A 15,825-nucleotide genomic window follows, 5' to 3' on the forward strand; every position below is an offset into this window, starting at 1 on the left:
AGATGTCTTTGCGTGGGACAGTCCCTCAGTCATTTCCAAGACTTTTCAGGCGTCCCACAAAGTGAGACGCTGTCCCACATTGTGACTGGCAGGCATCAGTGTTCAAATGCCCTAATAGTTTGTCCCCTAATAGTTGGCTTTCTGTTGTAAAGCTCTCTCATCGACTCTTTTTCCTGCAAGATGTGTTTTTAAGCCTGTTAAAATAACATGAGAAATATCACCTAGAGTCTAGGGGATATTTCTCATGTTGGTACTGTAGTCTAGGGCCTAGGCCCTAGACTACAGTACCAAGTCAGCCATTAGAGACACTAGTCGGGGTTTAACAACAACATTATAAGCAATAGGCCTAACTGGTTGAATATGACATCACGGCATTTAAGTAATACGTTTCTAACCCCGTCCAATACTTCTGTCCCTCAAATGAATTGGATCTGGTCACCCTACCTTCAGGCCGAGGAGGAGGGACGATGACAGCGGGGAGGAGCTGGAGCAGTCCGTGGAAGACGAGCAGTACGCCATCTTCCCCCGCCTGGTCTCCCAGGGCAACGCCACGCTGGTGCTCCGAGGCTGCGGCATCAGAGACAGGGGCAGGTACAAGCAGGGGTGCTGGGCTATATGGTGATCAATATAAACCTGACTGCGCCGGATTGAAGAAGTTTGCTTCACACTCGTTTCACAAACTACTTCCATCTGGTATCCATGTCTGCAACCCAATCGCTGAAGAAGGCGGGCCCTTTTTTTTCAAGCTACTTAATTGGCAGGAGGTGATTGGCAGATCCCGCCCGTAGCTGCCACTGATTGGTCTGAACCGTGTTTGGTTCCTCGATACTGCGGGAGCGAATCCAGATGGAGGCTGTGTTGTGAACTTGTGAATCAATACCGCCACCATCTGGCGGTGTCAGGTTAGATCGATATTGTATCGTGATGAATATCGTATCGTGATACGATATTCAGAGATATCGTATATATCGTGATACAGTGAATGCATGATTTGCAGTTCTATACCTTAATTTACACTTTTCTAGAACGATGGTTTCGTTGTTCTGTTAATCATTTTTCCTTGTATGTACCTTGTAGGTGGTTGTACTGTTAAGTAACTTGATCAACAACCCTAAGAACTGCATGGGAAAATATTGTGATAATATCACGTATCGTGATACTGCTTGAGAAAAATGATATTACACTGTATTAGGGCTGCTATATTAGGGCGACTGTGGCTCAGGAGGTAGAGCAGGTCGTCCAATGATCCCTGGGTCGGCGGTTTGAATCTCAGCTCTTCCTGTCCACATGTCGAAGTGTCCTTGGGCAAGACACTGAACCCTACATTGCCTCCAATGAGTTGGTCGGTGTGAGCTTGCCACCATTGGTGTGTGAATGTGTGAAGTGAGGACGCTGGTGTTGACTGTTCGCCGCTTCATCTCCCAATATATGAATGAATGAGCCATTGTAAAGTGCACTTGGAAAAGCGCTATAAAAATGCAATTCATTATTATATTTTTCCACCCCTAGGTACAAGTGCCAGGTGCACACCTCAGCGGGAGTGCACGAAGCCCACGTCATTGTCAAGGTGGAGGGTGAGTTCTGTTCTGACCGTACAAAGTCTGAGCATTAAGTGTCACTTTCATGCAGTGGTGGAAAAAGTACTCAATTTTTTTACTTAAAAGTGTCAATACGTCCGGAATTCAAAATGTACTTGAGTAAAAGTACAAAAGTATTGGCATCAAAATGTACTTAAATATATCAAAAGTAGAAAGTACTCACTATGCAGCATGTCCCGTTTGAAGTTTTCAAATGTATAAAAGTCAATCTACAAGCTGAGCTTGTAGATTGGCTATTTTCAAATGGCCGAAATGTGTATAGGGCTGACGTGGTTCATGTATGTTTTGTAATAATAATGCGTTCATGTTATACCCCAAATTCCGACCCAGGTGTCCTGTGCAAGAGCTGAATTCTTTACCACTGAGCTAATAGAAGCCTGACGGCATGCTCAGCTGAGAAATACAATTTCTATTCGATCTAAATGTCTCAATAGAAAAGCAGGGGAGACCAAATACAACCACCCCATTTGTATGAGTAATATTCTATTAACATGCTCCATGATATGTATGACATGATTGTTGAAGGATCTGGCAGGGAGTATAGAGCAGTGGCTCTCAATATTTTTTAATTTCAAGGACCCCCAGATTGTTATGCTTTGATAAACCTATTTGGGCCATGGATCCCATCATTCTGTGAGTGTAGAACTGGAACCATATTTGTTTCTATTTGTATACAACTCTCAGCGTTACAGACCTGTAAGGGTCCATTTGGTTCCCTATACTAGGCCTATCAATCAATTTGGTTGTATCACGACAAGGACCTCTGGGGTCCCCGGACAACACCTTGAGAAGTGTACAGTATAACATATTATATTATATTAAAGAGTCAAATCAAATTATTGATTTGTCCACTCTCTAAATACTCTGAAAACACCCCACCACCGCATGATCCTGCATGGGAATGTACCGTACTGCTAACTTCTCCGGAACTAGCCTTATCTCCTCCTGTAGGAGTAAGAAGTCCTGAATCTCTCATATGGGTTACTCCCTTCGGAATTCTGCAGTGTTCTCAGGGTCTTGGTGGTTTGTTGGCAGGACAGACACCTCATGTTTGTTTAAATGAGAGTCCAAAACTCCAGCCATGATTAGGAAACACTTAGACAAGAAGGTAATATGAACAGATTGTAAAATGGGTGTAAGCGCTGACCCCAACAGTAATGCTTTTGTGTGTTTTTCTTTTGCTGTGATATTGATATTATAATTTAATTTCATATCAGCAAAAATACTATCTCAATACCCAATATATCACTTCCGTTGCACACATGATAGTTTTTGGTGAAACAGGAGAGAGTACTTTAGATAGTACTCATCGCTTGGCTCTATCTAGTAGTCATGATGCAATGCCAAGGAATTTTATTTAACATTCTAGAACAGTGCTTCTCAAAGTGGGGTCTGGGGACTCCCCTGGGTCCTTGAGGGGGTTCCAGGGGGTCCCTGGCCAAATGAGTTAATATCACATCAAAATGTTGATCTGCTATATATGTGCGTGTCTCTATACATAAAGCGTTAATGTGTGTCTTTGTGTGTGTGTATGTGCATGTGTGTGCATGTGTGTGCGTGTGTGTGTGTGTGTGTGTGTGTGTGTGTGTGTGTGTGTGTGTGTGTGTGTGTGTGTGTGTGTGTAGCGCCCATCCGCTCTCTGACCCTGAAGCTGTCTCGGCTGAGCGGCTACGAGGAGATGATGTGTGCCACCCGTGACGTTTACCCCGCGCCCGACGTCACCTGGGCCACCGAGCCGCCCAGCTCCGAGGTCCTCCGGCCCACCACGCGCAAGCTGCCCGACAAGCAGACCGGCCTGTACACTGTGGAGAGCCGCATGCGGAGGCTGAAGGGTCTCTCCGAGATCAACTACGTCTGCAAGGTCAACTCGTCCTACGGAACGCAAGCCTGGACCGCCTCGCTGACAGAGCGAGGTCAGCCCATTATTATACATGCACACATGTACATGTGAACAGTGTTCATTTTGTTGACTAAAAAAGACTTAGCCTCGGAGCCCACAGGCGTTTCGTTTTCACGAGAAAAAGAAAACGCACTGGGCAAACGAGCCACGTACATGAACTACAGTGCAGTGGCGTCACTCCAAATTTGGTGACGTCAGTGTTACCCGCTGTTTTCTACCGGGAAGGAGGGGGGGGGGGGGCGGGCGCTCAGATCAGTGAATCAGGATCCACCGCCTGATCTATGTATGCCGGCACCCGCCCCTCTATACCAGAAATTACGCTGGCTGGGCCAGGCTAATTAAGACTAAGACTAAACAATTTCAGATTACTAAAATAGGACTAAAACTAAATGACGTGTTATTAAAAAAAGAAATCTGTATTTGCTGTCAAAATTAACACTGTGTTCATTTTTTTCTTAACTATTAATGCACAGTACACACCTGCTGCTATATATCTCTGCTGTCGGGAGGTAACCTCATAACTCCAAAATGTTCATTTTTCAGGAAATGAAAAATATGCATTTTTCAGGAAATAAAGAAAACCTTATATTTTTAAAACAAAGCAATACAGCCTCATCAAAGTTGGTGTTGTAACTTTATATATTGTCAATTACTTCCATGAGAGGGGGAGAGGTGGTGGAGTTAGTTGCTTTAGCAGACATTTTGAGTGTCCAAGTGAGTTAAGAGGTTTTGTCCAAAGCACTTTTTACTACTTTCCATTGGTTCAATATTTTCGACACAACATGACGTTCAATAGCACTGATTTATGCCAAAAAATAATCAAAAACCTCAAAAATTTAGTTATGAGGTTTCCTCCCGACAGCAACGTATGCTCACGCACCTTATCTCAGGTTCATGTGGATTTTTGACTTTGCTTCTTTTTCTTGATCTCCTTTCCCACCACGAATTTCACCCACTCTTTTACTTTGTAAATCTGTGATGTGACAATAAAGCTGATTCTTGATTGTGATTCTGCTATACAGAGCTGCACGGCGTGGAGGGCCAGGGTCTGACCATCCCGTGCCACGCCCCCGCGTACCTCCTCCACGCGCCCGCCGTGTCCTGGAGCTTTGCGACGGGAGGCGGCGAGGTGGACGAGCACATCTTGGCCTACGACAGCGCGTCGGGGCGGTCTGAGGAGTCCGCCTCGCCCGTGTGGAAGAGCGCGGGCGTCCGGGTGGACACGCGCAGGGTCTCGTCCGGAGACGGCTCCCTGATGCTGCTGGTCCCGCACCACTCCGAGCACTCGGGCCTGTATACGTGCGTGTACTCGGCGCCGCACCACACGCACACCGAGCACATTGACGTGGTCATAGCGGCCATCGGTGAGATATCATGTTCACGGAAATAAATGAGCAAATAAATGTCATGCAGCGCACGCACACACACGCACGCACACACACGCACCACACACACACTGGCCACTCGACACACCAGGCATATGCCCCAATCTTAGGTTCATTATGGTAATTATCAGAACATGGAGGGATGTTTCTCAGTAAATGTGGTATTAGGGCTTGTTCGTTTGTGTGTGCCGCGACAGAGCGGGGAGTATGCTATCTGCGTGCCAGTTGTGGTGGGCCGGTCTGGGCCAAATGTCAGGGCCACATTTTACCCATTCCAGCCCTGAGAACTGACACACACACACGCACACACGCACGCACGCACGCACGCACGCACGCACGCACGCACGCACGCACACACACACACACACACACACACACACACACACACACACACACACACACACACACACACACACACACACACACTAGAGCATTTACTATGACAGATTCTTTTGTATTTGACTTCGAATACCAAAAAGTATTTGAATAGCGGAATATTCGTGGGTGATTTAAAAAGTAAAAAACTACATTTCTCATTATGCCGTGTTGTAAGCGTCAATTTGATTTGCTTTTACGTCATACAAGAAAAACACATGTTAAGCCCAAACCACACCAATGCAACTAGTCGCAACTCCTTGCAACAAAACAGTGTTAAGATCAGCCGCAACAATGCAACTCCTTGCCACTGCCATTGGGGATAATTGTTGCAAGGAGTTGCATGGCGAATCATTGGTGCGGTTGAGTTTTACATGTTCATAGGAGAAACGTCATCAAGGATACAAACACCCACGCCCTGGAAACCCCCAAGTCAAACACCTTGAGCTTTCTCCACTCTGCTATAAAAATATGGAACAGTCTTCCCCCTTCGGTTGTTGGAGACATTACATCAAGCAGTGTTCATGCCTTCAAGAAGAGGCTGAACAAACACCTCCTCAGTCTGTGACTGTAATCCCATAAAGCTCAAGGACTTTTAATCATCCAACATCCAGTTTACTTATACCCTGCCCTGACTGAGTAGCTGCAGATCACTGATGGCTCTTTGAATAGTTTTCTTAAAGCCTGTATCTGCCCGAAGCTTAATAAATAGAAATAAAAACAACAAAGTCGTGAGACTTACAGTAGGGTATTTCCATTGTGGTCCTTGGTCTGAGACAAACAATACATTACAACAAGTAGAGTCATGTTTGTTATGCCCTTTTATCTTTCTGGCATGAGTGCAGAGCAGTTTTAGCTCCCCCAGGTCACGTACAGTATGATTTGACAATTGTAAAAATAATGTCAGCAAATATTCGACTTTGAGGTACAGTGTTGAATAGTGGTTTGGATATTCCAATAGTCGAATATTCGATTAAAACACAAAACAGGCTTGTTGCACACACGCATAGACACACTCATAGAACACACTGACACACGCATGCGACAGGTAATTATTATTTCAAATGTCACTGCGTAGTGCTCATCATGTGTCACCTGTGTGCAGGTGAAAAACTACAAGGTGATTTGTACCCTTCCCATTGGTGGATCGTTGCCTTGGTGGTCGCCGTGGTGGCTCTCGTGCTCCTCGCCATGTTGGTGCATCTGAAACTGAAAGGTAAAAAATAACTAAGGAGAAAACTGACATTGTGTATTATTATTATTATTATTATTATTATTATTATTATTATTATTATTATTATTATTATTATTATTATTATTATTATTATTATTATTATTATTATTATTTAGCTTTTACATTGGTATAAACCTCATTTCATTGTTATATTATTTATTTTATTGTTATCTACACTGTTGAGGAAGCCTGAACAACAATAATTTCACTTCCAACAATGTTTGTTTCAAATAAAAATTGACATACAAAAAAAAGAGCCACAACCCTGGTATCTCGTCAACAATGTTTGAACCTTGACTTTATTGTATTGTATTGTATTGTATTGTATTGTATTGTATTGTATTGTATTGTATTGTATTGTATTGTATTGTATTGTATTGTATTGTATTGTATTGTATTGTATTGTATTGTATTGGCCATAAACAAAGACACATATTTCAGCTTTCCCACTATATCTCTCTCACTCAGATGTCCGTTCAAAGGCTACAAAGAGTTCCAATGAGGCTACTGAGCTGTACACGGTAAAAGGTGAGCTTTTCACACACGTGAAATATAATGTTGATCTCAGCCACTAGATAGAGCTAGACCACCGTCTTCTCATATCTCTTCTTTTCAAAATCTTTTTATTTCCGTTTTATAACAGTATGGGTGTCAAGTCACAGGTTCATAGAAAAAATAAAATATCAGATTTTAGTATCAGTGACTGAGGTAAACAAACGTAGCCTACTGTATGAATCAGAGATCGTGGGCAGACAATGAAAAGACTGTTATTGTGCAAAACATGCCCCTTCAAGACAAAAGAAAAACATTTTCTCCCCTTCAAGTCCCAATTTAGTATAGCCAATTCCCAATTCCCCAGCCTCTCTACAAGTACTCCATCTCTGCTAACCCCCACAATCAGTCATTGGGACTCCCAATTTGGGAGGGTGAAGAAAGCCTCGGGTCTCCTCCGATACCCGGGCCATCAAGCCAACATCTTCTTTACACCCGACAGTGAAAGGTCTCACTAGGGGGGGCGTAACGCATGTGGAGGTACACGCTGTCTTCTCATATCTCACTGAGCTCCATTGCCTGAGAAAAGCAAATATGACTATCAAGACTATCATGACTATCGAGCAGTGTTGTTTTCGTCGACCAAATCTAAGACGAAAAACGTTCGTCGACTACCTTTTTTCACTGACAAAAATGAAATGGAAACTAAATGAAGACTAAGCTATGATGACTAAAACTAAGACTAAATATACTGACAATTTCGTCAACAAATAAAAACTAGACTAAAATGTTAGGACTAGTGGACAAGACATCCAGTATAAGTCATTTTACACTTGGTTGCAATGCTGAAAATAGTAGATCTACACGCTCACAAGGCATCATGGCCTGCCAAAATACATTTTAGTCGACTAAATCACCTGTAGATTTAGTCGACTAAAATCTTATGATATTTAGTCGACTAAAACTAGACTAACACTAAAACATTCCAGGTAACTAAAATATGACTAAAACTAGAAGTTTTATTCCAAAGACTGTGACTAGACTAAAATAGAAATTTGCTGCCAAAAACAACACTGCTATCAAGTCAACACTACTAAATGTGTGACATTTCCCTTAATTGTGGGATCAATCAAGTTAGATAATCTATCTATCTAACATAAATTACTGTAGCTACACATAGGCTATATGCTGCCAACAACTATACGAGTCCCACAGAGTAGAGTATTAAGAGAGCAAAGAGCATGTCTCACACTACCCCCGCCATCCTGATGGACTTGAACAACAAGTCCATTCAAAATAATTTAAACAGAAAATGTTGTTTATCAAGGTAGCACAACCGAGCCCTTGTGTCTTTCTTATTCAATCCTCTTATACCTTCTGTGTTTTATCTTAAATCATTTGGAGGGATGTTTGGACTTTATGTTTCCATGCAAATAAATAAATCACAGCAAACTAAACCTCTCCATCTCATTGCAGAAACCGCAGTGGACTGTACCCTGAGCGAATGCAGCCCCTTGACAGTGGAGGACAATAATGAACACAATGGACACAAGTCTGGCTCTACCTCAACTTGAGGGCAAACCAGCGCCCCCCCCCCCCTTACACACACACACACACACACACACACACACACACACACACACACACACACACACACACACACACACACACACACACACACACACACTAACAACAACATAGACATATATGAACACAGCAAGGCTATACAAGAACATCCAGATGGCTGGGTGATGGGATAAAGAGGCCTGCATACAGTATGTTTGGAGATGTGCCTTCCTCTGTTGGCTTGCTATCGAAACCTAACACACATCCTTTGATTTTTTGTTCTTTTTACCTGTCACGTCACTCTCTTTCCTACTGTCTGTCAATCAAGAAGGGAATTGCTAAGGAACACTGTGACTGGCTTTATAAGTAGTGCCAGAGGGCAAATAACTGATGTCACAACTCAAAATCACTGTCTCACCATTGTGCCACATTGTGCCACGGGATTTAATCCACTGTGGTCTGTGGTGTCCCTCTCCCAGCTCTGTCTTAGATAGTGGACTGGCCTCTAGCTCAGTTGTTCTCAACCTGTGGGTCCCCAGTACCCCCATGATGGGGGGGGGGGGGGGGGGGGTCCAGATGACACTGGTGACAACAATTTAAGGACTTTTAAGACCTTTTTAGTACCTCAAAAAACGAAAGAAATAAAAGACAAAGACCGTTAACACATCAAAGGTAATCAACAAACTATACTATAAAAACTGGTCAAACATTGGGCAAATTGTCCTCAAACGTAATGCCTCAAAACTCCTACAATTCCAAGTGCTTGTCAGGGTTTGGGTCCCCAGTTAAAATACAATTATTTTAGGGGGTCCCCAGTTAAAATATGATTATTTGGTGGTCACAGCCTGAAAAGGTTGAGAACCTGCACTGCTCTAGCTAACTGAAATAGATGACAGCCTGTCAATGGATTTGAAATATGTAAACAATATATAAACATCCTTGTGTTAGGACAAAGGCAATTTGATTTGATTGCCATTCACTGATACTTAAAGCCATCTGAATTGGCTCAGAAAGAGGCTTGCTAGTTATGGCACGTTCATCATACGTAATCCATGCCGGAATGTCCCGCTCAGTGTAATTCTCATTATACTGAAAGATGAATTACTTGTTGGTAATGGTAATGCTGTGCATGAAACCCCCACATATGTGTATGCTTTCATGGGAGCTTAGGGGGCTCAGACCTCTCCTTATAGGAGCTCAGAACCCCCCTTACTGAATGTCACATACTGAAACCATGCTAGCATAGCATGACCAGACTGTAGCCTAATACAGAAACAGAAAGAAAATACTTGGATTTCATGCCTTAATATAACAACTTCAGTGTCAATCATTTACTTGTGTTTGGATTGTAATGATTTGTATTTGTGCTGGACGCTTCTGTTAAGAGTTAATGCAATCTGTCACCAGTTCAGTGACCTTTCCTTTTCACTGTAATGTGTTGTACAGTAGTAGCTGCACATGATGGGTCATTGTTTCAATTTTGTATTTGAAACATGTTACAATATGTTGTCTCGAACTATGAATTAAAAAACTATTTGAAGTGCGTATGAACATATATGTCATGTCTGCTTTGTTAAGGAATCAAAGGAACTACGTAACGTATAGTCCAAGTGTTGGGCACCGTGTTTTGAACAAAATGCCTGAAATCATGAACACAGCATGTGATTTCTGTTAAATTGTACACACACATTTCCACTAGGCCAAGGAAGAAATGCCACCCCTTGGCCTGTTATAGTGCCACCAGCAGATTTTTGCAAAACACATTGTTGGAACAAAATGCCTCCAATCATGAATGCAGTGTCTGATTGCCATGAAAGGCCTAAGAAGACATGGCACCCTTTTCACATTAGCACAGAGTGCACAGTCCAGTATGGCTCACTCCATAAATGCTACAGCATATTACACAGCAATAGCTTCTTGAGCATGTTGATTGATTGATTGATTGAAAATGTTATTAACCGTTTGCAGAATTACAGTACATTTCAAGCACAAACTCAATACAAAGGCTGTTAACTGTGAGTGGACGACCCAATTAAGCATTACACTTGTTTACAACAGGGTCCACCATGTTCAAATCATCAAAACATTTAGAGACGTACAAATAGACACTTCTATATAGACAAAGAACAGTACAGGAATTCATCAAAATGGAGGTAAAAAGGGAAAAGAAACATATACAGTGAGGGAAAAAGGGGGGGGGGGGGGGGGGCGGTGGGGGGGGATTCAGATTTTACGGGGGCCAGTTTCGAATTGCAGCCATCCGTAGGTGCCCTTTGAGAGCGGTTTTGAAGGAGCCAAGGGATTTGAATGTCTTAATGACTGTTGGTAGGGCGTTCCACATTTTGGTGGCATAGGAGCGAAAATAATTTAGTCCCTTGTTTGTGCCGAATCTGGGTTGAACATGATTCGTTGCACTCCCTCTGGTGTTGTGGGTGTGGACTTCGTTAACATTAAGGAAGTATCTACACAGGTACATGGGTATCTTGGTGGAGTATCGAATCTTGTGGACCAGACCCATTGCAAGATGCTGTACTCTGTCGCCGACCCTAAGCCATGCCAGTCTGTCAAAGTGGGCAGGGGTGAGGTGGGTTCGGGGGGTGAGGCCAAGTAGGAGCCTGACCAGTTTGTTTTGGGAGGTCTGGAGCCTAGTCTTAAGGGCCTTTGAGGTGCTGTGGTACCAGGAGGTGCATGCATAGTCAAAGAAGCCTTGTACAAGGGCTCCTGTTAAGGTCTTCAAGGTGTTTTTGTCGACCAGTGAGGAGATCCTGTAAAGGAATCTTGTTCTTTGGTTGACTTTTTTGATTACGTTGGTGGCCATTTTATCACCGGAAAGATTAGCCTCCAGGATGGAACCTAGGTAGGTAATTTCATCTTTACGTGTCAAAAGCCTTTTGGAGGTCCAGCATGACCATGCCGCAGTATTTGCCAGCGTCCACCTCTTGTTTGATGTGGTCGCTCAAATAGAGAAGGCATGTGTCAGTGGAGTGGGATGTTCTGAAGCCAGATTGGAACTCGTACAATAATTTATTAGTGGCAAGATACTTTTCAACCTGTTCATAGACTATTTTTTCATCACTTTCGAGATGGAGCTTAGAATAGAAATAGGGCGGTAGTTGCCGGGGTCTAATTTACTCCCTTTCTTGTGCAGGGGGGTTACTTTGGCCAGTTTGAAATCTAGGGGGACCTGTCCCTGTTTGATGGAGAGGTTTACTATGTGGGTGATGATTGGAGCTATAGAGATGGCTGAGTCTCTGAGAAATTTGGAGGGAATATTGTCATGGCCAGTGGCCTTGTGGGGTTGGAGGGCACTCAGTTTCTTAAGTACCTCATCAGTTGTTACCATAACTAATTTAAAATCGTCTTTACAAACACCTAGGTTTCTGTAGAAGGTTTTAATGTGCTCTACACCAAAGAGCCCAGAGTGGGAGGGCAGATTGTTAACCAGCGTTGTTGATATGTTTGTAAAGAAGATGTTCAAGTAGTTGGCCACATCAAGCTTGTCAGTGATGAGAGTGTTGTTCGCTTTAATGTTTATGTTTGAAAACCTGGTTTTCAGTTTCTGACTATAGCCTAATTGGTTGTTGAGTAGCTTCCAGAGCTCTCGAGGATTGTTTTTGTTCAGCTTTATTATTAATAAAGTTACTTTTGGCGGATTTGATCATGGCAGTAACATTATTTCTTAGCCTGTTGTAGTGTCTTGCCATTATTTGTCGTATATTGAGTGTCCAGGAAGCACTTTTTACCCTGTTGCATAAGTGATTGGAGAGGCCAGGCATGTCCTTATTTCTGTACCATTTTATTAAGGACAAAGCTTAGTTACCAAATTCATGATCAGTCAACTCCAGAGCCATCCTAGAGCAGTCCCATCATAGCTGTCCCCGATCTCATCTGGAACCTGGCTATAGATCTCACTCTGACTGACTGGATTCTCGACTGACCTCTCTGACTGGATTCTGTGGATTCTCACTGGATTCTGGATCTCCGCACATTTGAGACCCTCTTTATAATTCTCCCAAATAGTGCATGTGGGGTGTGCACCCCAAAGCCCTTGTATGTGTGTACGCACGTGCATGTGCGTCCCCAAATGTCTCTAGACCACCGCATACTAAGTAGATGGTCACTTCTATAGATTATTAACACAATGGTATCCACGGTTCAATACAATAGCCTTTACAATTTCATAGCAGACCTTTTCAATTGATCACATAGGCCCTTCTTGGAATGTGTCTGTGGGCCAGCTAATATCAAGCCTCTCAGAGCTCACATGCAGAAACTCAGTCAGCGCAGGTTTGTTGTGCACAACAACATATGACATTATACAACATTATATGGATATTTCATCGTAATGTGGCTCTGTAATATACGACACTGTTTCGTTGGGTTTTTAGGTTGTCCAGCTGAGCTTGGAGACCACTGTTGAAGCGCTTGGCAAGCTTTGACTTGCATTTTAGAAATTCAGAGCATTTTTTGTCTCTGGCATTCGTTGCAGTCATTATGTCCGAATTCATCCATGGCTCCGAGCGGGTTTTGACCCTGATGGTTCTCAGAGGAGCCATGTAGTTCAGTACTGATGTAAACATGCCTGAACAATGGAAGATTGTCCAGGCAATTCATTAGCCTTAGGAGTAACATATGAGGAAATGTACCTCAACTTGAGGGCAATAAACCAGCACAACTATGTACATTTTAAGTGTGATTAACAGAAATTTCTACAGGGCCATTCAGAATGCACCTGGCTGTAAACAAGTATCTGATGCTTAGTCCAGTTACCATGGGTAAATATAGTAACTTTGCTTTGCTTTGCTAACCTATGACTTCACTGACTCCTCCTTCCCTGACTTCTCAACACTCCCGAATTGAGTCATTCATTCATCCTGAAGCCAAGAGAGAGGACTATAAACAACAGAATGGTGCTTGATGGTTCCTCCTTGGACTTTGTGGGTCTTTTGTTGTTGGCTCTCTGCCAGGGCCAGTGGGGTAGGTGAAACGTCTGTCTGATCTTGACAAACATTATGGACTAACAACTTTGTCTTTAGCAGAATCTATTGTAATCCAATAATACATTTTCACCAGTGATTACAAAGATAATGGGGTATACTATGTTATTATTGTTTATTCTGTTTGTGTGACTATTATGATATTTTTTACGTTGTATATCGCCAAGCACACAATGTAAGGTTGTATTGCAATGGAATAATTTATCTTGTGAACTTTGGACAAGGTTAAGGTTTGATTGACAAACACCCTGTCTCGTTCGAATAATAGAGACTATAGGTCTATGTATAAATATGTATACACATTGATATTCAATACTTGTGGAAACATTGTGAGAAAACGTGTTTTAACTCTACCAGGAACATACTCTAATTAATGGAATGCTAGGTATGCTGCCTGCAGCCTGACCGACCCCCTCAGTTTCATGAGGAGGGGGGATTATCCCCTCCCCAAAAAAAGACATGTACCGTGGCTGCATGTGTTTTGCTGTGTTGGCAGTGTTTTGCCGTGAAATCCACTAAAAAACGCGGAAAATCTGCGTAATTATGCGCAAAAGTGGGGGGGATATCCCCCATCCTCATGACATTTTTCGGATAGCCCCCAAATATGTCCCCCCCAGTTATAAAATGCTATCTGCGCCCCTGAGTATACACATGAGTTTGCAGAACTTGGTCACTTACTAGGTACCAGTTCAGCAACACCAATAAATACATGATTGATGTCCTCAATGTATGTTCTGAACATTGTTGTCCAGAATCAACATTAGATGGTTGTTTATCTGGGAATTATGATGCATACTGTAGCTTTTAATTAAAAAACCCAATCCTAATCTGCCTATCTCTAAAGTAATTAATATGCTGTTTAACAACTAAAATCGGGTCCTCGGACAGCACAGCACCTAGGTTTGACACGGTATGAAAATCGGACGGGGTGTAACATCACATACCAAACGCCTATCAGGGCCTTTGTCAATACATTAAAATGCATTGGTCATTGAGGAAGCATGGAGGGAAGTTGACTCATACAAAACAAGTGCAAAATAAGTAGCCAATTATTATTTGTGTTGCCACTGCTGCGTCGTACCCTAACTGGCTGCACCTGCCAGTGAGGAGCCCCCACTGGGAGGATGTAGTGCCTCCATCCTCCTGTTCAACACCGCAGCCTGTAGGGGTGCAGCAGGAAAGATCACCCTTCCCAAAGTTCCCATCCGGCTTCCCTCCTGCGAGCGTCGAGTTGACAGACTCGACCTCTCTCCACTGTAATCACCCTTCTATAAATTATACTGTACGCAAATCTTTGTTTGCGTGCGTGTGTATCTGTCGTTTGCCTAACTCAAGAACCGTGTGACCAATCACCTTCAAACTCATCGTGACTGTGAACCCCGGACGACTCAAAGGAGTGTAGTGCCTGGTCAGATTGTCGTTTGTCTGCCGATCCAACTAATATACCCTAGTAGGTATACAGTATATGGAGATCTGTTCTGTCTGGTCTGTCCATATATGTGCACATCAGATACAACAGATAATATATTGCATAACCGGAGGGGCATGTGTGCCCAATGGGCATCGGCCTAGTCTAGTATAAAGTACAATTGCAAGTCGCTATACGTGTAGTGTCATCAACATGCTTTAAATGATTTAAGCCAACTGCCACTTCTCTCTCACCAAACACTGTTGTTTTGTGGTTTGACATGTTCCAGTTCCAGACACTCCGGTATCCTGTGTGTATGGAAGTATCTGCGTGCTGCCGTGCACCTTCCAGACAGCCAATGAGCTGGTAATCCACTGGCAGCAGCTAGACCCAGCTAAGAAACGCATGGTCCACTCTTACCACAGTGGAGAGAATCAATTTAGTAACCAGGACAGCTCATTCAGAGACCGAACATCTCTCTTCCACGGCCAGATTACACACGGCAATGCTTCACTCGAGCTGAGGGGAGTTAGAATTCAGGATGAGGGCAGATACCAGTGTTACACCAGCAACACCAAGGGAAACAAGGAGTCTTTTGCCGTAGTTACAGTGAAAGGTAGGACATATGAGATGGAGTAAAATTATTTTACAGGTGACCAGTTACTACTGCCACTACAACTAATGCTACTAATATTTCTACTTCTACTTTTTCTGTTACATTTTCTCATAAAGTGCTGTAGCAAAAACAAACAAACATGAAAAATGATGCATGTAATATAGCTCAGTGAAATTGAGAATGACATCTTGCAATGAACCAACCAACAATTGATCGGTTAACTATAAAATCATCCTCTCGCCATGTTACAGCCC

At 43.0% G+C, this 15,825-nt stretch overlaps 1 protein-coding gene across 1 annotated transcript; it reads left to right on the forward strand.

Annotated features, from left to right (window-relative positions):
• Window positions 1-2: 2 nt before the first annotated feature.
• On the forward strand, window positions 3-10,101 carry LOC306913201 (uncharacterized protein; the record flags this gene model as incomplete). Its single annotated transcript, XM_079489789.1, has 8 exons — window positions 3-28; window positions 451-591; window positions 1,510-1,574; window positions 3,224-3,511; window positions 4,521-4,862; window positions 6,364-6,474; window positions 6,961-7,020; window positions 8,461-10,101. 8 exons carry the CDS (start codon window positions 3-5, stop codon window positions 8,556-8,558), a joined length of 1,131 nt encoding a protein of 376 aa, XP_079345915.1. The 3' UTR covers window positions 8,559-10,101.
• Between the last annotated feature and the right edge of the window lie 5,724 nt (window positions 10,102-15,825).

This window comes from Electrona antarctica, assembly GCF_951216825.1.
Source record: "Electrona antarctica genome assembly, chromosome: 20".
NCBI lineage: Eukaryota > Metazoa > Chordata > Actinopteri > Myctophiformes > Myctophidae > Electrona > Electrona antarctica.